Genomic DNA, 27,971 nt, shown 5'->3' with positions numbered 1-27,971 from the left:
GTATTTACACTCTGGTAATGTTTACAAAGTGTATATACACTCTGTGGTAGAGTTTACAAAGTGTATTTACACTCGGTGATAAAGTTTACACTATGGTTAAGTTTACAAAGTGTATTTACACTCTGGTAATGTTTAAAAAGTGTATTTACACTCTGGTAAAGTTTACAAAGTGTATTTACACTCTGATAATGTTTACAAAGTGTATTTACACTCTGTGATAAAGTATAAAAAGTGTATTTACATGCTGATAAAGTTTACAAAGTGTATATACACTCTAGGATAATATTTACATTGTGTTTTAGACTCTGCGGTAAAGTTTACAATATGTTAGTCTACACTTAGTGGTGAAATTGCCAAGGTTTTTGTTTTATATTGTTTTACGTCCCATTAAAAAAAAAAAATCACCTGTGTAGAGATTTTGTCAGTTGTAGGTGAAGTGTTACAAATCTTCACCTATACAAGACACTCAAAGATGGTAACAGTGAGGGTTCTATAATGGAGCCTCCATTTTTAGGGTCGTATCCAAAATATCCATGGCATTCCCTTCATATAGCAGGTGCTTGTTGAAGGAATAGTCACAACCTATACAATGTATGTGAAACGTAGATTTAACATGACACTGGGATCAAACCCAGGCCTTCCAGCTGTGATGGCAACACTCTGACCTCAGAGCTACGACTGCTGGTAAGGTATGTGTACACTTCATTGTTAAAGTGTATAAAGTGTGAAATTGTGTACACTCTGTGGTAAAGTGTACAAAGTGCGAAATTGTGTACACTCTGGTAAAGTGTACAAATTGTTAAATTGTGTACACTCTGTGGTAAAGTGTACAAAGTGTGAAATTGTGTACACTCTGTGGTAAAGTGTTGAGTGTGAAATTGTGTACACTCTGTGGTAAAGTTTACAAAGTGTGAAATTGTGTACACTCTGTGGTAAAGTGTTGAGTGTTAAATTGTGTACACTCTGTGGTAAAGTGTACAAAGTGTGAAATTGTGTACACTCTGTGGTAAAGTGTTGAGTGTTAAATTGTGTACACTCTGTGGTAAAGTGTAGAGTGTTAAATTGTATACTCTGGTAAAGTGTACAAAGTGTGAAATTGTGTACACTCTGTGGTAAAGTGTACAAAGTGTGAAATTGTGTACACTCTGTGGTAAAGTGTACAAAGTGTGAAATTGTGTACACTCTGTGGTAAAGTGTAGAGTGTTAAATTGTATACACTCTGTGGTAAAGTGTACAAAGTGTGAAATTGTATACACTCTGTGGTAAAGTGTAGAGTGTTAAATTGTATACACTCTGTGGTAAAGTGTTGAGTGTTAAATTGTGTACACTCTGTGGTAAAGTGTACAAAGTGTGAAATTGTATACACTCTGTGGTAAAGTGTAGAGTGTGAAATTGTGTACACTCTGTGGTAAAGTGTTGAGTGTTAAATTGTGTACACTCTGTGGTAAAGTGTACAAAGTGTGAAATTGTGTACACTCTGTGGTAAAGTGTAGAGTGTTAAATTGTATACACTCTGTGGTAAAGTGTTGAGTGTTAAATTGTGTACACTCTGTGGTAAAGTGTACAAAGTGTGAAATTGTGTACACTCTGTGGTAAAGTGTACAAAGTGTGAAATTGTGTACACTCTGTGGTAAAGTGTTGAGTGTGAAATTGTGTACACTCTGTGGTAAAGTGTAGAGTGTTAAATTGTATACTCTGGTAAAGTGTACAAAGTGTGAAATTGTGTACACTCTGTGGTAAAGTGTAGAGTGTTAAATTGTATACTCTGGTAAAGTGTACAAAGTGAGAAATTGTGTACACTCTGTGTTGAAGTGTACAGAGTGTGAAATTATGTACGCTCTGTGTTAAAGTGTACAAGTGTGAAATGGTGTGCACAATTACTGATGTAGTGTACAGATATACTGTATAATTACTGATGTAGTATACAATTACTGACAAAGTTTAAATTAATTTCAAAGTGAAGTATATGATGTGAAACTGTGCCATACTTCATTAACATTCTCATCCTATGTGCTACATGTCAAAGGTCAGGTGTTCTGTGGCACAGTTAATTACATGCGGAAAGGAAACTGAAGTAGCTTAATTAACTGCGGGGGAAAACTTTATAATTAGTTCTAATAACCTGTTCTAAATATTCAACATAGTTTTTCTTCACCTTGTTTTACTTTCACTCCTGACACATTAAATGAGAAGTTCCTATGAACTAGATATAGGTTTACCTCTCTACGGTTATATGATTGTTTGAAATCGTTCTACTTTAGAATTTTACAACTGAAAAAAAGATGTCCACTTTTAATTTTCCGCTGAGAAATTGGATGAATATAGTAAAACTAAATCAGCTTGGCCCAATGAAAAGAAATTGGGGAAATATAGCAAATCCATATCATCTAGGATGCCTTTTGACTCCTTGACAGGATTGATTGATTGTATATTGTTTATCGCAATTCACCTTTGAATTAGAACGCTTTACCCGATATAGTATTGCGTTGTGTGTCGACACAATTGAATGAGACGATTGAACAATTTGAATGACATGTTTGATGTAATACATCAAGAGTTTTCATTGGCTGATTACAGCCCGCCCACTTTCTCGAGCGGATTCAGTGTAGCTGGAGAACTGTACATAGCTCTCTGAAAAGATCCACCTCTTATAAAAACCTTCGATTTACGGGTCACAAAATCGGTGTATTCTTGTGTTGCTGTCTCATAAACTCAATCTAAAAAAATCTTAACATATTTTCCTACTATATACTTGTGTCCAAACATACCTTCAAATATTCATTAAGCCACACACGACCTGAAAACTCGCAGCTTCAAATGATTTCGTTTGTTGACGTAGCCATGTTAGGTAGCCGGTCAATTCGAAATCTTGCTATTGGTATCTATTCCTAAAATTGGTTGTAAGTTATGTATTCGCTCTTCATTTATTATCAACACGAATAATTAATAGAAATTGAAACATTTTTTGTCCAGTTTTTGTAAAGGTAAAATAAGCTCTTGATTAACGAAAATGCTACATAAGCCCATTAGATGGAGACCGGCCGGCGCGGCCGCCCATGACTAATGAAAGCCGCATTGCCGTGAGTGTAGCTATTTGAATAATTATCATTTAATAGGACTGGGGTGGTATATTATTTAAACTATTTAGCTAAAATATTTGTGGAGTATTAGTACATATCTAGACGCTATTGTGCCAGTATGGAAATGAACCGGGTTCGAATTGACTGACTACTTAACATGGCTACGTCTACGAACGAAATCATCAAAAGCAGTGATCGAGTTTTTGGGTCGTATGGGGTTTTACTAAATATTTGAAGGTATGTTTGGACACAAGTATAGTAGGAAAATATGTTACGAATTTTTTTGATATTAAATTTATGAAACAACAACACAAGAATACAACTTTTTCTCTTTCTTCCTTTGAAGTTTGTTTCCATCTGGCCGTCATGTTTTCAAATGCTGACTACTCCCGTATAAGGGAATTTGGGCGGACTTATACATATGGACCAATGAGAGTTTCTGTTGCATTTCGCAATTGTATTACAAACATATTCAATTGTGTCGTCACACAACGCATTACTATATCGGCCAAAGCGTTCTAATTCAAAGGTGAATTGCGATTACGCCCTTTTTAAGAATCTTTCACTCATATGGAGACATCACCAATGCCTGTGATGGGCTGCAAAATTTAGGTCTATGCTCAGTGCTTACAGTCTTTGAGCAGGGAGAGATCTTTATCGTGCCACACCTTCTGTGACACAGGACCTCGGTTTTGGCAGTGTCATCCGAAGGACCGCCCCGTTTAGTCACCTATTACGACAAGCTAAGGGGTACTGAGGACCGATTTTAAGCCAGATCCCCATGGGAGCCAGAGAGAGAGAGAAAGAGAGAGCACTAAAAACCAACACTCAACATCCAAAGTGTCAGATCTGAGTATAAATAAGAGGTCAAATAAATCAGGGTAAAGACATGCAATATGAACAATATGAAATTGTTGAAGGTTAGGGACGTGATTCAAAACACACGGTATATAAATTATATAGACACCGATTTCTGATTATACAGTGTGTACAAAGATTACATATACAGTTTCAATAAAAACTACCCTAAGAAATAAAACTCAGATAAATTTAATACAATTGCAGAAAATATGAAGTTAGGAAGCAGATATAATTGAATTTTTGAATAAGTCCAAAGGTATCCTACCGGCACAAAAAAGAAATGCATTAGAGGTTTATGATATCGCGATCATTAACAGAGAGATTGGGGAAAAGATATTTTCACTATTGCCACCAATGTGTTAACAAAATAGCAGCCGACCAGGGGAAGCCCTGCGAGGTTCAAAGCTATCAAGTATATCTAAAACTCTAAACCATATAATATGTTAATAGCTTTATTTTTAATAACAGGAAGTGTGCATTGAAGTTTGTAAAAACATTGTGATAGGAACAGGGTCGTAACCTGAACTGGACACAGGTCATCTCCCTTCAATCCCCGAACACTGATGACTTCCTGTGTGGAGGGCAGCTGAGTGCTTCAGAAAAGAAGCATCATCAGAATCCCTCCCAAGAGAATCAGTCTCACCCAGGATGACCTTTGTATTTACTGAAATAGTGAACAGAAATCATCAATCTGGGCGTAATGTCACAATGGTGAAGAATGCTGCACAAGGTCCTACATGTACCGGTATCTATAAATCACAAAAACCTTTCTTGGTGGTGAGAGTTACCCCTCCTTGGTCCCTGTTCAAAACGTGTCCTAGTTTGTATATAAATATGTCAAGTGCTATTGTTTTGCTGTGGTAAAACATGTATATTTAGATTAGCTCTCAGTCTGATACAGTACAGGCGGTGGATTGAACTACCATTCAGTGTGGGAACGAAACGAAAATCTTCATTCAACAATACCCAGGAATAGATTAGAGTCTGTGGGGGGTGTGCTTATATATATACTGTCATTGTGTCTCGATGGCTAATTAATGAATGCTTATTTTTTGACAAAGGAAATTGACAGAATTAATGTTTTTTTTCTAATTATTTAGAAATATAGAATATATATATATCATTCAGTGTACATGTTGCATTTAATGTGTAACAGTTAATTTCATTTCTAGATCACCTATTATTGAAACAATATAATGATGCATTTTGATATTATCATAATAATTAAAATGAAATCTTGTAGTTTGTTTAACAATCAGAGAGAGAGAGAAAAATATCATGTAATATAATGAAAGCATAAAATAAACAGGGCTGTGTTGCCTGAGACAAGGTTGTAGATGAAATATTGTAGGTATACTGTAAAGAATTGCAATTCAACAAGTGATCATAGTTTTCGATGTTCGGAGGCTCCTTAGCATTGCGCTTTTAGTCCATTTAGCACCAACAAGGATACATAATTTAGTGCTGAGTCAGCAAATAAGGGGGATTAATTTTGATAATCTGTGCAGATTATCAGACAACGGATTCTGTAATAAGTGTGTCCTTTAGCCATCTGCCAGCCTGAGTCACTATATAACTACACCAAGTCCCCACTGACTCAGTGTTTTATTATGTGAGAATCTGTCAGTCATTTTTACATTCATTGCCTACGTTTCACTGTTCTGGGAATGGACAACATATCACTGAAACAAAAATGGTTTTATAATGAACAAACTGCAAATGCATTCGTTGTTTGAAATGCATGAAAACAATTGATTTACATATTTTCAATTTTGTAATATTATAAGTGAGCATGAAATTTTTTTATTTGTTTGAAATACAGAAACATTTGTGATGTATTTTGATTGATGCCAGTATTTCTAAAGCAGGTCTGTGCAATATTTTGTTTTGTTTGACCATTAATTGAATGTGTTATGTATTTCACAGGACCAGTACATCCTGAAAATGCATGTCAAAATGGTGCACATGCCTGCAGAAGTTCTGTTTGAGTGCACTGTGTGTTCCAAGAAATTCACGCGCAAGGCCCATTTGAAGCGCCATCTACGAATCCATGAGCCGGAGAAACCTTATAAATGTCCTCACTGCGATTATAGGTAATAACATTTTCTTAGGAGTGAATTGGACATACGCAATGTTTCTTCCTAATATATCATTTTTCATGAAATTTCAGGTACAATTCACTTGCATTCTATCTTACTTCTACAAAATAAATCTTAGGGTACCAGGTTTGTTTCAGAATTAGCAAATTTTAATACTTCCTGGTTATGGCAAGTAAAAATGTATCATAGAAGGTTGTGTAAATGGATATTACTAAATTATATTAGTAAAGATGGGGGGAAATCGGAGATCGAACCGGGAACCCTTTCGGTACTAGTAAGGTGATCTAACCACTGAGCTAACCAGGCCAATTAATATACAAAGTATAGTAATATTACTGCAATATGTTTAAACCTATTTCAGAAATCATACAAGAACTCTTCATATTGAGGAGGTAGGATAACAATTTCAGAAAAAAATGACAAAAACTTATTGCATATGACCTTGAGTTATCTCTAGGTTCTTTATATTTGTTGTATTTTAAAGTGTGTCAGAAGCATAGACGGAATCCATTGATGAAATGAGTGAAAACTATATTACTTTTGTATGTTTAATAGTGTATTGAATCTGCCACAAATGTTCTTGTGAACAGAAAAAAAAACCCTGATAAAATGGTAAGTATGACTGTTCAGGACTATAAATTTATATGGCTTCTCTTATACACTTTTTTGTTGTGAAATGGATAGGCCCCTACCCCCTAGATAAAGCTGATATTGTGCATCATTTAGTGGATATTTTGTGTGTTTCCTTCCTGTTTGCATAAGAGGACTTTCCATCACACATTCTTACATGATGAATTTGGTGTATTAAGGCTGTAATAAAGAAAACAGCTCAAATTTTGATGTGAAATTTGTTTGCTGTCAGGCAACGTGACATTACGGGATTGTCTGTCTGTCTGTTTTTCTGTCGGCCCCTAGAACTCAATAATTTTAAGAGATGTGGCTTTGATATATATTGCTATAATATTGAGTAGAACTTGTCTTCCATGGAACACTCGTGTGAAATATCATGAGTTTGAATTTTTAAGGATGCTCATTTTATATGATATAAAGTTACGTAGGGGTAATTTAGGCATCATAATTAAACCACAAAGTGTTCATAAAATAAATTAAACTTCCCAACTTTCTTTATGTCATATAAAATGAGTAATGATTACTTTCATTTTTCCAAATTTACTTTAGTAAATCTTGTTTTATATTATTTGATCATTAACAATAAAGAAAATGTTTATTTTATATGATGTGGACCAATATTACGATAGCAACAAAATCGAAACAGAACAGCCAAACGTCTTGTGACGTCATTCCTAGGACGTCATATAGCGGGACTAAACAGCAACATTGTTTATACCATATAAGGATTGTTAACAAAGTCAAATTTGTGTTACAAGTAAAATTAAATTAATATATAACAATGAAAGACTGTGAACTGTGAACTTAATTTTTATACTACATTTCACTGAAGTAAAATTATAATTTTGGTTTTTGATTATTTAACCGTTTCTTTTACTGCAGAACATACCCACAATGAAAAGTACATTTAAAATACTCCAAATGAATTCACCACATTTTTACACCTTGATCCTCTCTAAGGGATCTTTTCTCTAGACATGAAAATCTAGGGAAATATTTTACTGTAACCATTGAAGAAGAGTCTCACACAAAAGGGTGACCTTGGACATTTTAGCTCCAAAAGTCAAGGTCACCATCTTAAGTAGGTAAGAACTTTGCCACTGGATTACATCTCTAACATTGTGATCTAGCATTGAAACTTCACAAGAAGAATCTTCCTAAATTGTTTTCCTCTTACGCAAGTAAATCTAATTCACTGAATGTGCTTGTCGCAGCAAACTTCAGGTGATTTCTTCAGTGAAATGCATGTGTATATCAAAGAATGTTTTGATGTCTAATCATAGATGTAATTTGAAACCACTTGTATATTTTTGTCGAAGCATATTAAGAAACTTTATAACAACTATTATAGATTCTGGGTTTACATACACAGTCATTATACCTTCAGTCTGATTGCCACATATACTGAGGGACCCGAAAATGTCTTTGTTGTGAAACTGAAACCCTCCAAAACTGCAATTCTCTCTCATTATTGACAAACGCCAGTGAACTTTCATCGTTTGACCAGTGACATATCTAGTATGGTAACTTCTCAGCTATGAACAAAGTATACCAATCTCTGAAGAAGATTACAGGGGGGGGGAGTCATATTTAGTGCTGTTCTTAGGCTCCATGTAACCCAATCCCACAACACCAAAGAACAGCCGAGAGAAAGAGGGGGGTCACATAATGGGTGCCCCGCCCACAAACAACATAATGATAGGGGGGTAGGTAAAAGTGAATCTGGTCACAGACAAGGTTAAGTCTCCCCATTTCAAACTGAAGTGACCCCAGTGTCTGCCTGCCCATATCCTCAGGTAAAACAGCCGCTTTATTATCAATTATAGGATTTGTTGAGTGAGAAACTTGCTTGAAGATCAATGGCCCGATGCCCCCCGCTAATACCTATGCTTTGTTCGGATTGTCATATTATACGTATTGGTCTCATATATTTACATATCCATTACATGAGAACGATTCTTGGAATGTTACACGCATTAACTGTGTATTTGGTTTTCTGTTTATTTTCAATTATAAGGCTTTTCATACAACATGTAAATAGAATGAAGTTTCCAATGCCATTATAGAGAAGGCCATTATTCAAGTTTAACAAATTTTTAAGACTTTACTTGCATGCATGTTTATATGATTATATTTGTATAACAGTGTAATATTGGATTCTAGAATGATTTGAATTCATGAAATCTACAAAATTGTTGGGAAGTCTTTAATCAAAGCTAAATTAATATAATATTATCACAAAGCTAAATTAATATAATATTATCAAATTTTATGCCAGTTTACATTAGTCACAACGTTTAGTGTTATCCTTGTCAATTAGTTGTGATTAGAGACTTTTTCCCGACAGTTTTGTAAATTCAAAAATTCAAATAATTCCAGAATCCAATGATGTGCACACTGTTATATATATATGTGTGTGTGTGTGTGTGTGTGTGTGTGTGTCTGTATGTATATATCTGTGTGTGTGTGTGTATAAACTCTATAAACACTGTTTTGAAATGTTTTGACCATGTTGAAGAAGATTGGTTACATCGTTGAAATATGTTAAAACAGTGTTTGAGTTTTTTTAATTTTTATTCCGATGAAGGAGACTTGTGTATGTAGATATAGAGATATAGATATACATGTATATATCAACCTATAATTTGTTATCCTGATATTTTTGATTGACAGTCCAATTGTGTACAGACTGTTTCTCAGTTTCTCTGTAAAGCTTTGGCCATCGTGGTATAAAAAGGAAATAGATCTATAGTAAAGTTACTGTAGCACATGTCAAACCCTAAACAATGGCCACTTCATAATGCAACACCTTGACTGATCTTTCCATTAGGTTTTGCTGATGTTTCCGTTTTTAGTGTCATTGACCTAAATTCCACAGACAGATGCCCTGTTTAATCAGTGCATATAGAACAAAAATCCTACCTGTGCTGTTAGGTCTGTCATGTTCGACCAGGTGAATTGTCTTAAAACTCCAGACAAAAAAACTAAAGTACACAGTATACATTTCCCTGTGTAATGTTCAGGTCAAACTTTCTCGTTTTGCCTGAATTTGTTTTTTAACATCTTTGAAGAAAAAGAAAGTCATGTCGGGGGACTTTGATGAGGTTGATATGACTAGCATGTGAAAGGCACACCGAATTTCTTAAAATGCTTCAATAATGTAAATCATGTTTCGACTGTCACTTTTTGTGACGTGTAACATGTCTGCAACTTTGTCATCAAAATTTCAATCAGCTCTTTACTGCTTGAAATCAGAGTTCTGGTGTGAAAACAACTGGGTCATTGTCATTGCAGGGGTTGTGAAAAATCAGATATATCAAAGCACATTCTGATCCACGAGGAACCTAAGCATGTCTGTGAGGTGTGTGGCAAGGCGTTCAGACATATCAAAAACAAAGAGCTCCACCTGAAAAGGTAGGGTATTATCACACAGCTTTACCTGAAAAGGTACGATATCTGAAAGGTAACTCAATAACAATGGCGGGATATCCGTAAAAATAAAACGCAATACACCTCAAAGGAGTGGATACTTCAGATTCCTTATTTTACGCGAGTACTTTATATTGCGAATTGACTCGTACAAATCAAATCGCGAGAACATGAATTCATGAGTGCTCTGCTGATTAAGAGATTTTACATGTATTTCAGCAATTTAAAGGTAAAAGTGAATATTATAGCTTTTATTTCACGACTGATGCTTCTTGCGAAATTACGCGATAAGAATTTCCTTGTATACAATTAGGAATTTACATTATTTGAAGGGAAAATATAACTCCATCATAAATGGTACGATATCTTAGTGTAACTCCATGATAAATGGTATGATATCTTGGTGTAACTCCATTATAAATGGTATGATATCTTGGTGTAACTCCATTATAAATGGTATGATATCTTGGTGTAACTCCATGATAAATGGTATGATATCTTGGTGTAACTCCATTATAAATGGTATGATATCTTGGTGTAACTCCATTATAAATGGTATGATATCTGAGTGAAAATGTAACTTCATTGTGTATCAAATGGTAGTATATCTGATATATTGGTGAAAGATAAATTCATCGGAAATGTACACCGGTAAGGAAGTGATTGTGTAACTATACATGTCAAATGATAGGAGGATTTCGGTGTTGTAAGACACAGATAGATATTTATCTATAAGGTCTGTAGGTTAGAGGGCAGCAATATATGTGACAAAGCTATTTAATCTTAGACATTTAGAAATAAAAAATCTTTGAATTGGAGCTCAGAAGACAAAAAGCAATTTCTTAGTACTGTCTAGTTTAATGGGCTGTATCATGTTACTGACAATATCAGAACATTTATTATCATTCATGGATGTATGAAAGTTTTTTAACTGAGCAAAGATTAAAGGGTTACATATTTTTATATATATATATCTCAGAAATCAAGTTTATCTAATATTCTCTCCTCTTGGATGAAGACACTGGAAGGGGGGGTGTGTCATGAGATATGTGGATGGGTCGTACTCAGCGAAAGTCTCAGAGTCCTCCAAAGAGGATAAGGTCACATATAGATTTGAGAAAATTTGTCAGTAACTCTTTCTTTGGATAAGTACATTGCCTAATTGCCCCAAGTCTGTAAAGTGTTTGGCAATCAGTTGGGATTTGGAGCACTTACCATTCCCCACTCATTGGACGATGATGATTGTTGTTGCAGACACAACGGTCAAAAGGACTACAAATGTGGAGTCTGCGAGTTTTATGGCTATACATTCACTGACATCAGGAAACACATTGAGAGAAAGCATTCGGATGTCAAGACTCATGTCTGTGAGAAGTGTGGGTCCATCTTCAAGTCGGACGCCCTACTTAAAGTAAGATCCACTAACGCATATTTATATGTCTCATTCCTCATCTGTTGATATATTCCACAACAATCAAAGAATTTGGGATTATCATGCTCTCGACATTGAAGATTTGAGGTCATTGTTTCTGTTGATTCATCTGTCTATGAGACTTTAAATTATCATTTGTGAAAAGCTAGTGATGGGAAATTTTAAATTTTTCATAATGGATTAGCGAATATAATGAAAAGTGTACAATCAATTAATTAATCAAAAACATTATCAGAGAACTTTTTTCTTATATAAATCATTTTTTCTAAACAAAATTCAGTTTGTTTAAAATCAAATAAAGAATATTTAAAAAAGAAGACTAGAAGGACAATTTTGTGTTCTTTCCAGGATGTGGAAATATTTCTTAAGGTGACTGAGGGGCACATTATTATCATTCGGATCTTGAACAACTCCCAGTTCATTCAAATCACATAGCGCCCCCCCCCCCCCCTTTTTTTTTTTTACCATAAAAGAAAATGTCAAGTTGTACGAAGTTATTTTTCAAATTAATTGATTATGATAATCGTAATCGATAATCACTGTCGGGAGACTTTATAACAATCGACTTTCGATAGTCGGCAATAATCGACCCATCACTAGTAAAAGCTTTTTAAACTGTACAGATGGAGACTTTTATTTGGTGAATTCAGATGTAAGGGCGGAAGCTTTATTCTTTGGCAAAATGAAGGTCAGATGCCAAGGTCAAATTTATCAACATAGAGTACAGCTTTGGTCAGAAGCATACCGTTTGACACATTTTGTGCACATTAATGTTTGATGTCTTTTTGTGAATGATTATTTTGTTCATTTACCTCTGTCTACATGCAGTTTATGATTATCTAACTTTACTGAAATTTCACCTAACTGACGACAATTTCACCATCATTCTCAAGACCAGTCTCTGTGTATTAGAACTGTTGATGTTTGGGATTGATTAAGCATGATATTGAGGGGGGGGGGGGGGGGGGGTGGAAGTGACTGCTAGATTGTTTTTAGTAAAATCGTAATCCCTTTTTATCAACATGATGTATAGATTCCCATTCATATTCTAAAAAAGGACAAGATATCACCATAATCATTTCCCGACCTGAATTTGATCATTCGTCGATTTCTCTGAAAATCAGTAATTTCCATTTTGAAATACTTTAATCAAACCATCTGAACCCAAATTGTATCAATGTTTTGATAATGACATCAAAAAGTTGTTGCACTTTACTTTTTTCCTAAAAGCAAAAAAATGTGGAAAATTGTTTACTTTTCATGTGTTCAATAAGATTTTTTACATATATATAGATATGCAATACTTGTATGCTGATTAACATATCTTAATTTGATTGTGGTTGACATATGTGGCCTATACTATTTAAAGTTAAATACCTAAGCTTAGAATAATAATATTTGGTCAGTTGATAGAGTATTGTAAGAAATGCATGTATTTATGATGTGCATATATAGTTAAATTCATTATTCATTACCGCATTAATTAGTTTTGTATATATCTCACCTCCCTAACGAATTTATCTAGACACCAGCTATTTATGTCATTTCAAATTACAGTGGAAATTTTGGCCATATTTAGACTATTAGAGAACCTAGTAATATTTACATGAATTTGGTTGATTCGTATTTATATTAATTTTTTTTATCAAATCGCTCTACCCCACAGGAACACAACAGAAGCGGGTGTGAGATATTCATGATAGAACAGGCTCTGGCCATCGCCACGTCAACAGGAGGAACAAGTCAAGCCACCATTCAAATTCCCTCCAATTCTCTGTCAGTAGACAACGAATTCATTTCCAAACCGACTAATCCAGATTCTGTCGACATCACAGTTGAACAAGTGACTCTGGGAGGTAGGTATCGCCATTTACACCAACACAGATACAAGATTATTTTATTATGATATTTGTAAAAAAAATTATAAAGATGTTTCCTGGAATTTTTCTGGTGCCAGTCAAGCGTAGCAACCGTTTGATGTTTGTCTGCCATACTATTGACTTGTTGTGTAGAATGAATGGATTTCAGATTGAGTTGTTTCCCTTAGACCACTGAATGAACACAAACCACCTAAAAAGTAATGATCAAAAATTGATAAAATACTACATCGTAAAATTTTCAGTTACGAATATTAGAAACTGACCAATGTGTTTGATGTCTTAGAGTCCACGTAGAACTAGTATTTACATTGCTATGGTGCATATTGTGTATCTATAAATTAGCACATTAGTACTTGATTTGCACAACTTAGCATTATTCGATATTATAAATACTTGATGAAATTTTTAATTAATGAAGGATCTTAGAAAAAGGCAGTTGGAAATGATTTCTAGGAATCCTCTTGGAACACAATATACACCTGCTACATTGAAATAGAAAGAAGTAATTCTATGACTCTAACAACTTAATTGCAGAATTAATTATTTATGATAATTTTTTAAAACAAAGTAACCCCGGTATACATGTCATGTTTGGGGTGTTATTTTGGTGAGAAGTGTTGGCTAGCTATCATTACGTATAAAAAAAATCGTAACACCTGACATTTCAGTTGCCACATGTCTCGTCTGTATGTACATGAAGTCAGAGTTATTCTTCTTCTAACAAGTTTTGAATTACCTTATCCAGGTATATTAAGTATGTAATTAATGCTAATTTATTCCAGCGATGCAAACATTAATGACATATAATTCATATCGCTCTCAATTGGATTTATGTAAATACAAATGTATGCAGCAAATGCATCATTATTCAGGTGGAGATGAAAGTGAAATCGGGGGCTTTGTGACTATGTGATGTCATAGGGAAGGTGGAGTTTTGGTTATGAAATATTGATGGTGGCTGTTAAGTGTTGATTATCATAAGCCCAAAACTTGCTGAGTGGACTCATTTGTAAAGGGAAAATAAAGGCTGCCACAATTCACAGGAAATCCTGTTACACCATATCTGTTTCATGACCATATGTAACAAGCCTTTGATAAAGAAAATGCCTGTGATCCTCAGATCTGTATCATATTAGTTCCTCTTCTGGAATAAGGAGTTTAGAATATGTATCTTGCTAACCTTTGAACTTGAGATCTCTTGTATATTACATATTCTGTAAATTAATGCTACAAATGAGGCCTGCTGTGTTTTAGTTAGGAGATATTGATATAGGATCTCAAATGCATGAAACTGAAATTGAGGACCCCGATATGCAATTCAGGTGTCATTCTGAACAGTCTTTTTTTTTATCCATGCAATCTGGTAATATTCTGTAACAATCTTCCTGGTTGCGTTTATTGCCATTTCTTAGAAACAGAAGCTGTTAGGAAGTGAATTTTCTTTTGAAAGTTTTCAAGAACAAAGACTTTATCCATTGCATTGTTGAGAGATTTTTTTTTTGAAGACTTATGATCAGGAACTTTGTACATACAGAGTGACAGTTCCCGTACGTTTGTATACATTATCCATATTTGGAAAATTTGGAGTTCCCTTTGGGAGGGTAGCATCCATTAAGCAATTTTTCTTTGTTTTGTTTTGTGTTACCTGGATATCACCAAGATGTTTTATGGGGGAGAGAAAACCCCCTTTTCCATATCAACCGCGCTCTGGGTCATGAATGAAGAGAATGCCGTGTGATCGGGGAGGAATGTCTCAGCCGCCCAAATAGTCGGGGCTTGTGAATGGCATACCTCACAGCACCAATTGCTTTTATGATGTTCCATTTAAAATATCAATTTCCTCCTATTTTTATTCCTGTTAGGGGTGATTTGTATGTGTGAGAATATGATCACAGGTTTTGCAGGGTCTGTAAGAGAGTACCTGCAGCCCATCTAGCAGGCCATAAAGATTAAGCATTACTCTCTAGAAACTACCTGACCATGAGCTACAAAAATCTTATCAGGTTCAATTTCTCATACTTCACATTTTCTCCTTTTAATTCACAAAACAAGAATTTTAACAAAAATGACTGGTTTCTGGCAGGTATGAAAATCACAGTTTAAATATTTAAAGATTAGAGTGGAACGATGAGAAGTACCATGTCAGCAGATTTTGAGAGACTATTGACAGAGGCTTACAGAGCACACAGTCACTGAGTCCTGCATTTGTTTTTGGGGGGCCATGCCTTGAGGGGCTTCAGAAATGTAGGTCAGGTTGTCAGAAATTATATGGTGGTTGGAGGGGACCATTGTATACTACTGAGAGGAGTGGCTGGTGTAATTACTGACCAGAACGCAAATATATACAGTTATAAAGTTGTGTCAGTGTTCCTGTTTTAGGCAGGAAGGATATGTCATTTTTGTAGCAATTATAAATGGTAGCTGAGCAGGGGAGATGTAATTGTTTAGGCTGCACTGTAACTCTTATTGCCAGTTTTGGTCTCTGAGTTTCATTAATCATGGAGGCAAGCTAAATTATCTAGGGCTTTTTTTTTTTTTATCTTTTCTGTGATGATTTGTCAGTAGAAACAGCATCTTGACTTGAAATCATCAGAAATTAGAATAGAGAGAATCAAAATTTGTTTTTGTGATTCAATGAGTAAATACGTATGTGCATATTTCCATGCCATTCATGCTCATGCTTTAATCTTTGAAGGATATATTTAAAATTTGTTGTATTAGCATAATATTACATTAAATAAATACATAATCATCATTGATTTGAATTTCTAGAGTATATAAATTTCGTATCTGATTATGACGATTCAGATCACACATTCAGTTGCACAGATTTTTGCAATGGAAAGAATATAGAAATTGGATAGTGCAGACTTCAATCAAAAGGGAAGAGTCAAGCTCAAACCAGCATGAAGCGTGTAATTTTAATAGAAATAATATTTTTTTTATATCTAACTGAGATAAATTGACATGAATCGTTTAATATGGTAGGACTGAGAAAGTCTTATTGCGGGAGCTCACATCATTAACTTCTTGGAGATTTTTTGTACAGTTATGGAAGGGTTCTAGGTGGGAAAAGAAAACTAAAGTCTTAATGGACGGTCAAGTCAGTCATTCAACATCAAGGAATTGAAAAAAAAGAATGTGGAGAATTTCTCTCAGCAGCTTGAGTTTTCATTGTGGCTGGTCAGGGGGCCTTAAAGTCGGGGACTCGGGGGCCAGATTGATGTCACTTTCTACAGTAGTCCATCCGATGACTTCCTGTGTATTGTGGGCTGTTTCTATAGAAGATAGGGGAGGCATCAGTCAGGCACATCATTGCTTTATTGTTATGTCCATGTAAAACATGGGTTTTGGGAAGGTCAGAAATTCCGTACTCTATGTGAACATATGTTGCATTTTAAAATTCCCCGCCCTAAGTTCTTTTATGTTAACAAAATATTTACTGACCTTTCAAATTGATATGTCAGTTTATAATACATAAGTGTATGTGTAATGAAGGAAAAGTTCTTAAGAGTACATTGAGTATTATGTACGACAATGGTTGAGAGGGTAGATTTTACGGCAGAGATTAAGCCTTTGCCCAGTATTGTTCATAATAATTTAGCTTTTTTATGTTAGTTGTGCTGCAATTAAGTACATGTCTATCTGTGTTTGTATTAAGTTTTAAGAAGAGGAAAATTGCTGGAAAAGTGAAAAAAGGAGAATAATTATGTGGAGATATCATATACTGTCAATGATCAATACTGTACCACAGAGATATCATACTGTCAATGATCAATACTGTACCACAGAGATATACTGTCAATGATCAATACTGTACCACAGAGATATCATATTGTCAATGATCAATACCACAGAGATATCATATACTGTCAATGATCAATACTGTACCATGGAGATATCATACTGTCAATGATCAATACTGTACCACAGAGATATACTGTCAATGATCAATACTGTACCACAGAAATATCATACTGTCTATATCAATACTGTACCACAGAGATATCATACTGTCTATTATCAATACCGTACGTGCCATCTCTCAGGAGTGTACAATGAGAGCTGAACATTTTTTTAATAGAGAAAAGAAACCTGCTGAAAATTGTACAGTAAAGCCAGAACTATAGATGACACAAGTAACATTCAAACTTAATATAACTTAAATTCAGTCATCTGCAATATTATCTGAAATAATCTCTCATCTCTAGTCTACTCCCCAGTCTGGCTGCAGATACAATTTATATATTAAAATCTGATGAAGAATAAAGCTGCTAAGAGATAAAATCACTCATTCAGGGTGTGCTGCAGCCATTAAAAACATGATTTAGACTGATTAGTATATACTGCTTGCACAACCAACACATCAGTTATCAGTGATTGTAAGTACATGCATTGGGAACATTGATGGGAGATGATTCGGTAATTTTTCCCGTGGGTGGTCACATGTGGATGGATATAAGTCTGATTATATAACTCGTACAGATTTAATTTAAATGGCGAAAAAAATATCTGATTAAAAAAATTGACAATTTTTGTCGCACTCTGATTGAAAAGTTCAATACACTTTTCTGGTGGAGGAGAGGCGTGGGTTAAGTGTACTCTTCCATTGTGGAGGTGGTCTGCATTGCAGATCATCATGCATTGTAATATGCAGGCAACCATGCAATGTGAGTCTTTCCATATAGCAAGTTTATGTCTGTAAAATGAAAAGTCATCATGCCAGCCTGAAAAGTGTTAGCAAATTATGTAAATTATATTGATATGCTTTTACAGTAAAACTTGTTGAATCCAAGCATGCTTAGGAATCAGAAAGAATATATAGAGTATACAGTCTTGGTTACAGCTTATTGTCTTGATTACAGCCTATTGTCATGGTTACAATCTATTGTCATGGTTACAACCTATTGTCATGGTTATAGCTTATTGTCTTGGTTACGGCCTCTCCATGTTGTCATGCAGCCTTTGTAGTTTTGAACAGATGATTTTGTACTATACCTGAATGTGGATGAGAGTACAGCTTGTTACATATTGACCCATGTCTTGGATTAGAATAAGAATTACACATTTGTGCCCATATATGCCTAGGGTGGAAGGGGGGGGGGTAATCCTGTTATAATTAATGTTACTAGTCTCATAGTCATTTATTGACTGAGTGGAGGGGTGGTGGTAATCCTGTTATAATCAATATTGCTAGTCTTATGGTCATTTATTGACTGAGTGAAAGGGGGATGTTATAATCAATGTTACTATAGTCTCATAGTCATTTAATGACTGGGTATGGCATGGGATACCTGGTTCATAAATTTCATACCCGGTTAGACAAAGCTGATGTCTACATATACAAAGTTTTTATAATTTAAATTGTTGACAGCTATGCAAGTCAATTCCAAGTTTTAAAAAAGATATTTAAATTTAACCATAAAGACTGGTGTACAAGATTAGAGCATAAACATGTATCTCACAATGTAAAAGATGCATCACACAGACAATAGTAATAAATGCAGAGGTGTACATGGAAGTCTGCCTCTCTGCATGTCTGTCTACATGTATGTCTGCATCCAATGATGCAAACCGATTTGGTCCCCAAAGAATTTCGTGGGAGCATATAGTCTCTGTTGTTTCTGTCCGTCCATCCATCCAACCTCATATCTCCTAATTGAAAACCTGTTGTCAGAAATTTGTTTAATTAATCATAAATGTTCCTTGAGACAAGGACTTGTGGATCAAGGTCTCTCTATGTCATTTTGAAAAGGTCAAAATCACTCAGAACATATAAAAGTTCCTTATTTCAAGTTTTGTTTATATCAAAGTTCCCATTTCGTAAAACTTTCATCAGAAATTGATCGTAATTGATCGCAAATATTTTTTGGGATAGGGACTTTTGGATCAAAGTCATTTTGGAAAGGTCAGGGTCACTCAGAACATATACCTTATATAAGGAAAAAGTTCCTTATTTCAACAGTTTTTGAACAAGTATTGATCATATATCACACAAATAAGTAACAGGCAACTGGCTTTCAGAAAAAGGTCATTATGGAAAGGTCAAGGTCACTCAGAACATATATCTGAGGAACAAGTTCCTTATTTACATTTCTTGAACAGGTATTGATCATATATCATATAAATAAGTAATAGGCAAATGACTCTAGACAAAAGTCACTCAAGGTCAGTTTGTAAAGGTTAATATCACTCATATAAATCCTTCATTTCAACAGTATTTCAACAGATATTGATCATTCTGCAAGTCATTTGTCATATGAAGTAGTTCATTGGTTAGATGCAGTTTGGGGAGAATCCATCAGTTTAAGTGATATCTTTGGTTGTTGGTTTTTTTTTTTATACCCCCCGCAACAAGTTGTGGGGGGGGGGTATACTGGAATCGAGTTGTCCGTCCGTCTGTAGACGCAATGGTTTCCGGGCTCCAAAGCATTATCCTTTCCACCTACCGTCACCATATCATATATATGGACTACCCATGGGATGAAGATGTTCCCTATCGATTTTGGGGTCAAAAGGTCAAAGGTCAAGCGCACTGGACATCGAAGTAGCAATATGGTTTTCGGGCTCTAAAGCGTTATCCTTTCCACCTACAGTCACCATATCATACATATGGACCCATGGAATGAAGATGTTCCCTATCGATTTTGGGGTTCAAAGGTCAAGTGCACTGGACATCGAAGTAGCAATATGGTTTCCGGCCTCTAATGCGTTATCCTTTCCACCTACAGTCACCATATCATACATATGGACTACCCATGGGATGAAAATGTTCCCTATCAATTTTGGGGTCAAAAGGTCACGCGCACTGGACATCGAAGTAGCAATATGGTTCGGTTTGTCATGCCATTTGTTTTTTACACTCAGAAAAGAGGTAGTTTATACCTATTACCAACACCCTTTGGGAGATTGGGGTAAGCGGGGGGTATTCTTAGTGAGCATTGCTCACAGTACCTCTTGTTGGTTTTGTTTACCATCACAATGATAATTCATGACACCATAACAGACACTGACTCAGTATCATATTATAGTGACAGGGTGTAAGTATTATATTATAGTGACAGGGTGTAAGTATTATATTATAGTGACAGGGTGTAAGTATTATATTATAGTGACAGGGTGTAAGTATTATTATAGTGACAGGGTGTAAGTATTATATTATAGTGACAGGGTGTAAGTATTATATTATAGTGACAGGGTGTAAGTATTATATTATAGTGACAGGGTGTAAGTATTATTATAGTGACAGAGTGTAAGTATTATATTATAGTGACAGGGTGTAAGTATTATATTTAGTGACAGGGTGTAAGTATTATATTATAGTGACAGGGTGTAAGTATTATATTATAGTGACAGGGTGTAAGTATTATTATAGTGACAGGGTGTAAGTATTATATTATAGTGACAGGGTGTAAGTATTATTATAGTGACAGGGTGTAAGTATTATTATAGTGACAGGGTGTAAGTATTATATTATAGTGACAGGGTGTAAGTATTATATTATAGTGACAGGGTGTAAGTATTATATTATAGTGACAGGGTGTAAGTATTATTCTCCCTTCATGCGACTGATATCCACCAATCATTAGCCCGCATTTCATCAAATAATATCAGAAGTGGAAGTATATATATACATATTAACCCTCTCACTGGGTACAACCACATTACCCATAAAACTATCATATAAAGGCAGCATACAATTAGTGAGGAACATGGAAGAGCTTTACTGATCAAAGGATTGAAATGGACTTTCTACAATATTCAGTTTTCACAGCATTTCACAGATGCTGTGTACAAGCTTACTGAGTAGATTAGAACTACATTGTGGTGTGGGTTTGGTAAAAGATCAAAGTTGTGACTATATAAACTCAAATAATTAGAAACATCACTCTTTAAGACGAAGTAATATGGATCTATTGGTTGAGAAATTTGATCAGTGTGATATTAGAAGCATAGTAAACACATTTAAGTCCCCCCTCCCCCCCTCCCCTGGAGAGAAATAGATAACACACAGTAATATAACTGTAAATATATGAGGAGAAATTCAAGAATTAAATGATGATCTGAAGAGCCAGGGTGGAAATCATCAGCAGTGTTTGGTCTGAGAGGGAAGGTGACTTTGATTTCCCTTAAAATTGCTGGGGTGAAACTGGCATAAAATGAGTAATAAAGTCCTGATCAGTAAATATTTATGTGTGGAATGTTGAGACAAAGGGCTGGTCTGGTTTATCACTTTGATTGCCTGACCAGGGAAAGCACTCATGCACTCTCTCCAAATAAACTGGTGGCTGGATATCAAAGACATTTCTGAAACAAGGGGGTAGGAAATTGATTAACTGGTTGTCAATTATATGCAGTGTGATTGACTGTGTATTGAATTCTGGGAGATGTTTTCATGTCTTGGTCAGCAGGAGCCATCAGAATAGGTCACAAGAAAATGAACAACTTCAACACCTCTGGTGAAAAGTTACAAAGTTCAGGTGTTTATTCATTTTACTTAGCCCATTTATTTGGCTGCACCCCATCAAGTACCTTTTAGAATGGGGACCTTAGAATCTTATGTGGTTCATAATGATGAAGGCATTTGAAAAAAGAAATTAGAATTAGATGGGGTACATTATTTTTGTATCAACCTGAGGGGGAGTCACAGACTGATGTGATTCACTGGGGTAAACAAATTACATAAACCCAGGATATGGAGGATGGGTGATGGACTGTATCTTTTGTTTGGGTTCTAGGCTAGGGAGATATATTGCGTGTGAACGGTGCTGGTCTCTGAGCCCTAGTTGATGGGGTCTTGATAAGGCATGAACTCCAGGGTAGACTAGGCTGATCTGAATCTCAATCACAATTCCCTCCGTTACTCTATAATCCATACACATGACAGATTGAGTTTTCTCACCAATTCTCTGTGATGTGGAACTGTATCAATAACATGCCCAAGAACTTGTTGATCCCTAGGGCTCTGCTAATCATCCAGTCTGTGGCAAGGTACCTGATGCACAATAATAGCTGTGACTGCAGTGTCATAAAAAAAACTCCTCCATAGTGGGGTAGAGATCAGATTTCCTTGAAAGGTGACAATGGATGTGCAAATGAGGACATACATTACCTACATCAGCTGTTTGATGTGATACTAAAGGAACATTTTATAAAAGGGATATAGAGCAGATTACACACAGTCATAGGCAATGAGTAATCTTAAGGCATTACCGTGTCTTTGTGTCTTGAACACCCGGTTTTCTTTCAGAACATCATAATTGATATATTTTAATGTTTGGCTGCTGAGTGTGTACTCTAAATGGGTCACATGAATTCACACTCAGTACACATTACAATGTTTAGTATTGTAGGATAATGTACACTGAGGTTTAATGAATAGTTATGACTTCAGAAGTGGGAAATCTACGATGTTTACATTATCCACATTTTTACAACAATACAAGATACAGATATGATGGTCGTTAGAGTTGGGACTTTGTACAGTTTCACACGTTTTTTGTTGTAAATACCTCACTTGTTACAGTAAAACTTGTGTAAACCAGCCAGATGTCCCACTAAACCAAATCTTGCATTGTAGAGGAGTACATATATCTAGTGTCCAGTTATTGCTAGCAGACTGCTGGTCATGTGATTGTTCTACAGTCTGTAATCTGATCTTATAAAGAGGTATGAAAGAGAGCAGGTACATAAAATGAAAATTAACATACAGACAAGAGCAGGTCTAACAGTTTGTTGAGAATTCCATAAATTGCTGGCAAGATTTATGCCATTTTCACAGAATATCAACAATCCACTGGGCACGTCATGTACACTGGGGTGGGGATGGGTGTTGAACTCCAATAAACTTTAGGCTTGAGACATATATAGATAGATAGATAGATAGATAGTTTATTTCCACAAACAAAAATCACAAGAAAATTAGTATTGCAACATAAAGCAATGTGTATTAAAAGTATTTGGTCAGTTTGGTTTTTCCCTAATTATAATTCACATTGAGTGGCATGTTTTCAATAGTTCATTGTGATTCTATTTCTTCGAGTATTCTAATGAAATACGGACACTGTTAAATAAAAAATTTGGTTTCAATTCTTAAACTGTAACATATAACAATGTTTACATTCAAAAGATTTGTTTTATGCTAGCTAATCTTAATTACTACGTCAAAAGAAAATTTTGCAGCAAAATACCTGTTTGAATGGCTTAGTACGTATTCTGAATGAAATTTTCATTTATCTGAAACTCAAACACCATGAGAATTTATTAAATAACAATGCAAATTATTTCACAAATAAATTATTAAACTTTGGAAATTCTACATTCTTTGGTAAGATGTTATTGTGAAATGTTAATGTAAAATGTATTGAAAGTACAAATGGTTAGAAAACTTGAGTGATTTTTTTTTTGGGGGGGGGGTCTTTTTGTATGATATAGGAAAAAATACATGTAAGTGAATACTGTTTGCTTTGTCTGTATAATAATAAGATATAAAGCCATATTATGATTATGATGGGACAATGATGCAGTCACTTTGTCCTTTGTCTTTTATGTAAAAAGAGGCCAAGGTCACTGGGTCTCATCAGTTTGTTTTCAACATCCTGATGTCAGGCTGAAATGTTGGCCAGAGTTTCGTAGACATAAATGAGATCACTGATAGTTCAAACAGATCATCAAATTAATTTTTATAGATTTTCACATAAATAAGTTTGTAATGGTCAAAGGAGGAGCACATGGTGACTACTGGGGGAGTTTTGATGCTGGCAGTTCTGTCAATCTTATTAAGGAGAAAGTAACAGGTCTGACTTGTGAGGGGGTATTCCTGATGAAAGGACAGGGGAAAATTAACAATGGGGGGTTCCATTGTAGCTTACTAACATGCAAGTCATAAAGACAGGAGTGAAAAACAGGAGAGCCTTTGTACATCTTCACGCAATGTAGGACATAATATATACAACTTAGGCTATCAGTCAGAATCAACACAGACAAAGGAGGAATCAGTGCTCCTGCTTAGCTAATACCAAAGGGTATATATGATAATGATCTGTTTTTTCCAGATTATCCTAGTGTATTCAGAATCCCTCCCCTGCAATACACATAATACCACTACCCCCACAAGGAACAATTGTTTAATAACAAGACCTGTCATAAAATTGATATGGCCTGATTTTCCATTCATGGCTGACTCTGGAATTTCATAAATAATTGGTGTATCCCAGTGCAATGTCATGTTTGCATTGGGGAGGAAAGGCTTTTGTGGTAGGATTTTTGGTCACAAACAATGAATGAGATGAAAAGCTTGGGTTTACAATAATGCTGCCCCAATAGCAGAGTTCTGAACATCCTGTCATTAACAGTTAAAATCTTTAGGGTCACTCAACTCTTTTGAAATCATGTACACTAATTTCCAGTCACTATATTTTTTTTTTTTAAATTTGAAAAGGGAAGAAAACAGTAAAATGGGTTTAAAATGTGTATCCATTGGAAAAAAAGAAGAAAAAGGCTTTGGGAGATACTGATCTTTTTACAAGTGTCAAAGATGGGAGCTTTTTCAGAGTTGAATAAACAGCAGTAATTTGTTTTCAAGGAGTCATTTGTTATTGTTTTATCACAGTGTTATTATGAAGGTGATATCCATTCTGCCAGATTTTTTTTTATTTGTGAAGGCTGGTAAAGTTTTGTCCCCACTAAAGATATATGATATCAACTTTGCATGTTTAGGAGAGATATATTGAAGTTAACCTTTCTGATTTCAGTAAAGAAATATATAGTGATTATATCCATGATAAGACAGGGCAGATAACTCGATTTCTTTGTATGTAGTGTTGTGAGGTCTACATGATTTGAGATGGGTATATGCAGCATCAGGTGATATTATTACACTTCTAACTTAATGGGTGGCTAACTACAGAGGTGAACAGGAAGCAAGAAATGGGAGAGAGATAACTTATCTTTATAAAGTAGACAGGTAAACCGCTGACCTTTGAAGGAGTGGGGTAGCTTTGTCTTAGGTGTATGAATGAAATGGTAGTATATCAACACAGCTATGTGACACATTGCAGTATTTACAAAAGAAGGAGATCAAGAGCAAGATGGTGTTGAGGGAGTGTCAAATAGTGGTTGCAATTAGCTTCAAAAGCAATTATGAATTAACGTGTTTGTGAGTGCATGATACGAGCTGTCATTTGAGATCATTCTGAGACATGTAGATATTATGATATGCAGTTGTGATTTTTGAACCCACATAGTATTATTTATCTTGTGTACCCAATGCAGCCTACAATTACTAAATAAATCTGTAGTTTGGGTCTTCTTAGTGCTGAATTTGCATTATTTTCAAGACTATGTCAAGGAAATATGTTTTTAATCAATGTAATTCACAGGATTTATCCAGAAATTCTTAAAATTAAGATGATGTTGTCATTGTTTTCTTTGTTGAAAAGTTAGAGCAGCCCCTCCTGACATTTCCAATTAAGCCAGTATATCAGAAAATTAGTAAGGAATTAATGAGTCTGTTGACAGTATAAACAAACAAGGGGACAGTGGATCTCCTTTAATTATTCCTTCTTAATTTGACACAAATGATCAAACTATTGACTCAATCAGCTTAGTGGGTATGAGAGAGACCAGTGTTTGTTTTCTCTCTGATGTAACTAGCTGACCGGCAGCGTCCTAGTTGACAGAAGAGATGGAGCAGAAATGAAACTAGAAACTTATAGTAATTACAACGTAAAGGAAGAACTGCTTCCCCTAATGGAGTACCCAAGTACTCAATATTACTAACTTGTATAGAAGATGTGAGATGCAATACACAGAATTGACCAAGCCTTTGAGGTTTGGCCTGCTTTGTCTTGCCTTCTTTATGCCCCCTGTGACCAGGCCCCAGGTTTAAGGTTATCGGTGTCAGAGTGGAAAGATAACTGATTATGAAAGTTTTCTTGTTCTGCTACAGCTCAATTAATTGCAGCCTGATGTAGGGTAACAAGCAGACATTTGATGACTCTGATAACTAATGCAGTGTCATCACTAGAACAACAGAAAATCCAGGAGAAGATGTGAACATGATGGACAAGAATTTTACAAGATCTGACAAAGTTTGAGGAAGAGTTCCTGTTAAGAGAACTTTTTTTTTTTGCATTGTTTCATTCCAATTTGAAACATACTCAGCTTAAAGCAGTAGCAGTTTCTCATTGTGTCATTAGTATTTGATATACAAAGCAATCCTTCCGTCTGTGTTAAAACTTGGAAGATTTGCAACACAATTACAGCATCACAAATGGATTTTGCATGATAATGCATGTGATAATGAATAAAATGCAGGTGCAAAAGGCACTAAAAATGAAATTTTAATGGAGAAGAGGGGGGTTGATTGCTGATGGATTTGATATGTTTCCAATTTTATCTTATCAAAGTAATTTGAAAATATTCATTTTCAGCAATTAGTGTGAAATAATAAGTCAGATTGACACTGTAAAATTTGTAGATTGATTGCAAAGCAGGTGCCCCTTAATGAAGTGATGATTTAGGGAACGGCCAATCTTAATGTTATCTCCTATAATAGTGGCAATGGCAGGAATTGATTCCACATGTAACTGACCTGAGTACATTGTTTTTAATTGAGGGGACCTGGGTGCCAGCTGATGAGGGACATCTCAGCTGATTTGGGGAGGGTTTTTTTGAAGCTGATTAGGGTCACATTTTCTGGCTGTTCGTCAGGGTCTGCCTAATCTTGTCTGGATCAGGATGGCATGACCTTATGATGTGACTCTTGGGGGCCATTTACCAAATTTTGCCCCCTCCCAGTCTTGTGTGCAGAGCACTCAGGGGACAAAATATATTGCATGTTGTGTTTGTGTTGTGGCCTTTGATGGGTATCAGTTTTTGCAGGATCTGGGATCTTAAGATTGTTGAGATCATGAGAGATGATAACAAGGAGAAATACACATACGTAATAGGGTTTCCATGTGTTTCAGTTACAAACTTTAATGTAATAATTATTTAGTCCAAAGATATTTTCTGAAAATACATTCATCATGTATTCCCAGTCACCTGCAGACCATTTGCATGGTAACTCCTGTCCAAGAGAAATAATACTAATTAGGGACAGGAGTATTGATTGATTTTTTTAGTGATAATTTTGATGGAAAGGGTGATTGAAATGAGAGAATAGGGATGGAAAAAAAATCCCAGAATGGACTCATCAAAGTAAAGTAAGAAAGAATGATGTATCTGCTCTTAACACAGTGTTGTCCCTGTAGAGACACTGCATTTATCTCTCTGGAAGTCTCCAAATTTGTATCAGTTGCACAAACTATTAACAACAGATTATGAAGTCCCCAGGGAGTTTTATGGGGATTTTAGGGACAGGCTAACTTTGATGACTGCCCAGTGGTGAGCTCATGTCCATCAAGCATTTAGAAAAATGATTCCCCTCATTTACCACCAATTCTGTAATCTGTGGTACATACAACTCCCTGTGCTGTGAGTGATCACTCATTCTTGTCCTTCCTGATTATATCTTTGAATAAATGTATACTTCTCCCATTCAAGTTCTGGAAAGTTT

The 27,971-nt window shown here is 35.3% G+C and overlaps 1 protein-coding gene across 2 annotated transcripts in view; it reads left to right on the top strand.

Annotated features, from left to right (window-relative positions):
* LOC125677418 (uncharacterized) overlaps window positions 1-27,971 on the top strand; it is a 94,570-nt gene that overhangs the window by 37,159 nt on the left and 29,440 nt on the right. For both annotated transcript variants that reach the window (XM_048915472.2, XM_056158452.1), the window contains exons 15-18: window positions 5,868-6,034; window positions 9,965-10,084; window positions 11,354-11,510; window positions 13,198-13,387. In XM_048915472.2, coding sequence (XP_048771429.1) covers window positions 5,868-6,034; window positions 9,965-10,084; window positions 11,354-11,510; window positions 13,198-13,387 — 634 coding nt within the window. The remainder of the gene's footprint in view (window positions 1-5,867; window positions 6,035-9,964; window positions 10,085-11,353; window positions 11,511-13,197; window positions 13,388-27,971) is intronic.

Source organism: Ostrea edulis, chromosome 3 (assembly GCF_947568905.1).
Source record: "Ostrea edulis chromosome 3, xbOstEdul1.1, whole genome shotgun sequence".
Lineage (NCBI taxonomy): Eukaryota > Metazoa > Mollusca > Bivalvia > Ostreida > Ostreidae > Ostrea > Ostrea edulis.
This window is presented reverse-complemented; position numbering and strand designations above follow the sequence as displayed.